This window comes from Vombatus ursinus, unplaced genomic scaffold (assembly GCF_900497805.2).
Source record: "Vombatus ursinus unplaced genomic scaffold, bare-nosed wombat genome assembly UNPS02014816.1, whole genome shotgun sequence".
NCBI lineage: Eukaryota > Metazoa > Chordata > Mammalia > Diprotodontia > Vombatidae > Vombatus > Vombatus ursinus.
In genome coordinates, this window is record NW_020954594.1 from 4,536,833 (window position 1) to 4,542,832 (window position 6,000).

The 6,000-nt window shown below is 37.3% G+C and overlaps 1 protein-coding gene across 2 annotated transcripts in view; it reads right to left on the reverse strand.

The window, feature by feature from the left end:
• Positions 1–6,000, reverse strand: part of ARHGEF12 (Rho guanine nucleotide exchange factor 12) — a 176,939-nt gene that overhangs the window by 21,148 nt on the left and 149,791 nt on the right. For both annotated transcript variants that reach the window (XM_027835496.1, XM_027835495.1), the window contains 3 exons: positions 4,379–4,525; positions 2,813–2,898; positions 775–900 (listed from right to left, as the gene is read on the reverse strand). In XM_027835496.1, coding sequence (XP_027691297.1) covers positions 775–900; positions 2,813–2,898; positions 4,379–4,525 — 359 coding nt within the window. The remainder of the gene's footprint in view (positions 1–774; positions 901–2,812; positions 2,899–4,378; positions 4,526–6,000) is intronic.

Below are 6,000 nucleotides of genomic sequence, written 5' to 3' on the forward strand. Positions count from 1 at the left end.
TTCATAATATATATGTATATATGTGTATGTGTGTGTGTGTGTACCCACATTTCCAGTAATAAAGGCAATAAATGCCAAGATTTATCATTAACACTTCACAAACCTATTATGTCTTTAATCAAATACAGGAAGAATATGATCACTAAACTATTAAACCAATTGCTTCCTTCCCACATTCCAGATACCTGTTATCATTTGTAATAAATTGAAGTCACTGCTTTCTAGAGACACTATCAATTTCATATTAAAAAATTTTAAATTATATGCCATTTTCCAAAATCAAACTATTATTTTACGATGCTTGACATTCCCTATGATAAATTAGTGAACTAATGTGGTATTTTTTCATTGAAATGGGCACAGCACACAATGCATCTATATTATTCTCTTTCTCAAAGCATGTGCCTGTAATTGTGTTTTCTTGAGTCAGACTTTTGTTCTACTACTTTCACCCTAGTATCCTAACAGAGGCAAACTATCTCCTGATCATACACCAATAGCACTGCTGAACATCTGTGGCAGGTGTCTTCATCGTGATATTAAATACTCTTTTTATCAAAGTATTATCAACCACTTCACAATGTTAATAGTCTACCCTCCAGAAATGACTTAATGGAGATAATCTAGGGCTGGAAATAATCTTGATGTTAAGACCAATGCCAGACACAATTCTATTAAGTGATTTAATCTTAATTATACTCCTAGTTTATCATAGCTTTGTTAAGAGCCAGGACTGGCACTAGCTCTTACTGCTGACTCAGCAACTCAATTCACCTGCACAAAAGTCTGGAATCGAGAGTCCTTTTTCTGACGAGACTTGATCATTTCCAGGGCAAAAGGCTGGTTACTACAAAAGGTGGCAGCTGCATGTTTCAACTTCTCCTCTCCTGCTCCACTGAACTGTGCCAAGAATGTAAAAAAAACAATAGAGAAAGGGATAATAGACAACACAACACATGGCAAGATGATGAATAACTAAAGTACCTTTTCAATGGAAGTATTTTCAAGTGATAATAGATGTAGATTAGCTACTTATTTACATAGGGAGAGGAGAGAAACTTTCACCCATTAAAAATAATATCCTTTCCATTCCACTAATATAATCATATCTTTTCTCATCATCTAAGGTCTTGATGTTAGAAGATCAATTTGTTAATCAAGAAATATTTATTTACAGAAATTCATAGATTATTAGAGTTGAAAGGGACTTCAATGATCACCTCCATTTAACCCTATCACCTTAAAGGTAAGGAGACCCAAGTCGAGAGTGGTTTAAGTGACCTGTCCAAGATCTTGCTTGACAGCCCCCTTTCTGTCAATGACACATAACTAAAATGCACAGAAAAGCTACTTCTTCATTAGCATGGGACACCAAGTGCACTGCTGTTCTGAAAAAGAAGATGAAGCATGAATGTAAGGTGACAAAATTTTAATTTTCCTAGGTATTAACACCATTGTTAACTAATCTTCTTTGTAAAATTTCAGGTGTCCTTCGCTGGGTATTCATCCACATCAGGTCCCCTAACACTGCATCTCCCCCAAAATTCTGTTCTTCTTTCTTCCCTCTAGACTCTCTCTTGGTAACCTCATCAGTTTGCATGGACTAATTATTATCTTGATGAAGATGACTCCCAGATAAACAAATTCTGCTGCCTTCTCTCCCCTAATCTCACTATCTTTCTTTTTTTCCTTTTTTTTGGCGAAGCAATGGGGGTTAAGTGCCTTGCCCAGAGTCACACAGCTAGTAAGTGTTATGTGTCTGAGGCCAAATTTGAACTCAGGTTTTCCTGACTTCAGGCCCAGTTCTCTATCCACTATGCCACTCAGCTGCCCCACTGTCTTTCCCCTAAATCCTTCCCTCTTCCAAACTTTCCTTTTAGACTCCACTCAAGTACTACCTTCTGCATGACGCCTTTCTTGATCCTCATCTTCTTGTCTCCCACTGCTGCCTTGCTCTCTAAGGTTACCTTGTATTAGCTTTACATATGTTTTGCATATACCTATATATGTGCATTTTGTCTCCCTTGTTAAAATACAAGTTGTTTGAGGGAAGAGGCCATTATCTTTTTGTCTCATTGGGGTAGCTGGTGGTGCTGTGGATAGAGAACTGGGCCTGAAGTCAGGAAAACTGAGTTCAAATTTGGTCTCAGACACTTACTAGCTGCATAGCCTTGAGCTCATTTAAACTCTATCTGCCTCAGTCTCCTCACTATAAAACAGGGATAATAATAGCAACTATTTCATAGGGTTGTTGTGAGGATCAAAAGGGATAATATTTGTAAAATGCTTAGCACAGTGCCTGGCACATAGCATATGTAATATAAATGCCTATTTTCCCAACCTCCATCCTTACCCACCCTCATTTTATTCCTGGCACCTAGCACAGAGCTTGAAAAACAGGAGATGCTTAATAAATGCTTGTTAGTTGACTGATATTGCTACTGCCTTCCCTACATTTTAAATAGGGTGAAATTATCTTCATTTTTCAATTGCTGGGATAGTGCGAATATATCAACATAAATACTCTAGATATATATACAGGTTTTGATGGAATGTAGGAATTAGAGTCATGCAGCTGTTATACAATTTTAGCCAACCTCTTCCATTTTACACTATTAGAAGATAAATAACTTATCTCTTTAAATAAATGAAAAAGAGCTCTCAGTTTGAGCACTCAATGTGACACAACCAACAGAGTTCAGGTTTATAAAGTGTGGCAGTTTGCATATTTTAGGAAAGGTTATATTTACTTAACTTCCATTCTGATTACAAATCAACTGGTTCTAGAAATATTCAAAGTAAAAATCTTTACCCAGATCAATAAATCTTCTCCAATCTCATCAATTACAGAAGTCTCATTCCTCTTTCGAACAGCTTTCATTTGTTCATTCAACCCAACTTAAAAAAAGCAAGAGGAAAAAAAATAATTCTCAACTTAATCATAAGTTTAAATTTCAACAAATATTTATTAAAGGTCTAATAAGTTCTCAGCTACATTCTAGAAGAGACAACAATTAAATAAGAAAAGATATTTTCCCTCATAGAGCACACAATATAGTGTACATTTGGGGGAAGCAGAAGAATGTTAATGAAATACACACACACAAAATTATAATCTATACAGCAAGTAGGTAAGAGAGGTACAAACCAAGTGCTTTGTGAGGTCTGAAGGGGGAAAGATCATTACTGAGTTGGAGAGGAGGGAGATTGGGGAAGTTTTCATGAGATAGTCTTCTGAGCTGGGTCTTAAAGGATGGTTAGGATTTCATAGATTGGGGGAATGTGGGGAGAGAAACAGCATTATTTCATGTAGAGGCAACAGCATGAAAAATGGGTCTACATAGCATGGACAAACTAAATGGTTAGTAGTGCACTTTAGCTACAATGTAGTACATATAAAGGGGAGTAGCAAAAGGTAATGATAGAAAAGTAGAGAGTTGCCAGGTTTTGGAGGGCCAGGCTAAGAAGTTTTAACTTTCTTCTGTTAAAGTTAAAATTTAACTTTGTAAATAGGAAATGGAGAAGTTATGAAGCATTTTGAGCAGAAGATGTGATCAGGTTTGCAAATAAGTAAGATTAGTATGGCAGCAGTAGAAAGGACGGAATGAAAAGAGATGATACACCCGGGAGCACGTGAGTAGATAATGATAAGGGTCTGTACTAGGGTGGTAATAGGGGGAACAGGGTGAAGAAAGTGAACTGAAAGAACGTGACAACTAACTAGCTGGCTGAGAAGGGTGAAAAGCCGAAGTCACACCAAAACCAAGCTTTTGAACATAGTTGGATGGTGGTACCACTAACAAAGATAACAGAAACAAATGTTGGGGAAATAAACTAAGTTTAGCTTTATATACATATGTTGGTTTCTGGTATAAGACGGATATACAAGTGGAAGCATCTTGTTTACAGGCTGAAATATAAGATTCAAGAGAAAGATATAAATTTGGGAGTGATTTGCATAGAGGTTATTAGTTGAAGCCACTATGATAAGATGGATCACTAAAGGATACAGTGTAGGAGAACAGATAAGAGGACTGAAAACAGAATTTTGGAAACATATTAACATTAGATTTATTTCACCTTGGATTTTCAGAGTAGCTTCTCCTCTTTTAAAACAGAATCTGCATATTAAGTTACAAACCTAGTCATTAATAAGCACTTAAGGAATATAATGTTAGGTATAAAGTCCACAGTAAAATATTCTTCCTAGAAACTTCAATGTTAACAGATAGGAATTTAACCAAAAGGACACACGGTTCAAATCAGAAGTTTTCTCTTTATAGATCTGCTCTTGTTTTTTTTCAGGCATCATTTTCCTACGTTTCACACCCTGTGCCCCGGGGCTGCAGTGATCAAGCTCAGTGTTAGTCTCTCTTACTGTGAAGCTGAAGAATCTCTTCCAGGTTGGAGAAGATTCTTCTCAGTTCTGATGACGACAAAATCCCCTCTCGGGACACTCGCTGGTAGAACACCTGATCTAGAACTTTCAGTGTGCGGACATGAGCTCGTTCAGTGTAGAACAACTCTGCACAGAAAAGAAGGAGTGATTCCAGTCAAGAAAAGGTCTTATGATGTCAAGCAAGGTCTCTAACTGGCAGAAGCCACAGCTCAGGAAGGATGGAGTTACAGAATACATAATTCAGTTTAGAGAGGATGTGGTATTACAATCTCTGTTCTCAACAGCTTAACTCTAAGGAAGTGTTTCAGCTGTTTATTCACACTGGCTCAGGTAAATACTTATTTGATGTCACAGGTCAAACGTCAGAAGACCTGAGCTGACTGTTCCCTCTGTCTCACATGATCTAGGTGACTGTGGGGAAGTCATTTAACCTTTCTGAGCCTCAGTCTCCCCATCTGCAAGCTAGGATGCTGCAAGGAGTACTTTAATCATAATCTACCACTTATTGGCTGTGACATTAGGTAAAGGACTTCACCTTTCTGAGACCCAGTTTCCTGATGTTGTATTAAATTGGATAATGTATAGAAAACATTTATTAAACTTTAAAATAATAAATAATCATTATACTATAATCTATAATCTAAAGATGGAAATTATAATACCTCCCCTGCCAACCCTGAAAGAGTTGCTCTAAGGATCAAATGGAATCATGCATATGAAAGAAATACCTTATATAATAATCAGGTTAGGTAAGGCAGCTAGGGGGCACAATGGCACTAGGTCCAAAGTCAGAAGACTCATCTTCCTGAGCCCAAATCTGGCCTCAGACACTTCCTAGCTGTGTGACACTGGGAAGTCATTTAATCCTATTTGCCTCAGTTTCCTCATCTTCAAATGAGTTAGAGAAGGAAATGGCAAACCATTTCCAAGAAAACCCCAAATGTGGTCACCAAGAGTCAGACACAACTGAAAAAAATGACTGAACAACAAAAAATATAAGATACTAGAGTACTGACAATTAGGGAGAGAGAAAAACTGGACCTGTGACTTCACTGTTGTGGGCAACTCTTAGGTGAGGAAACTAACTCTGCCAAGTAAAGTTGATACCTTTTCTGCAACTTGTAATCTTAGAGAACTGCACAAGGGATTAAGTGACTTGACCACAGTCCCACATACATGATCTGAGCCTAGGGAGGCTAGACTTTAGGTCAGGTTTTCCTGGCTTTTAGGCCAGATATCTCTTCCCTTAACCACAACACCTCTCCTACTGATAAGAAGGAAGCATTTGTCATTTGTACAGCACCATTCTGACCTTCTGAACTTTTAAGCTAATAATAATCACTGACACTTACCATAATTAACTTTTTAACAGAACACTATTACTTTATCAAAGCTTTAGCACCATAAACGTATAGGTTTTGCCAGCAAACTTAAGTCTCATAATTATTATGGTTAAAAGACTATATACTATAGTTAGAAGATCTATGATTTTATCACATCAGGTGCCCACTGGTGAACATCTCTGCATGCTTAAGTAGATGGTCTTCACTAACTGCTTTGACATAATAGAAAAAGTTATTACCTAAGGGTCAACCCCAGGT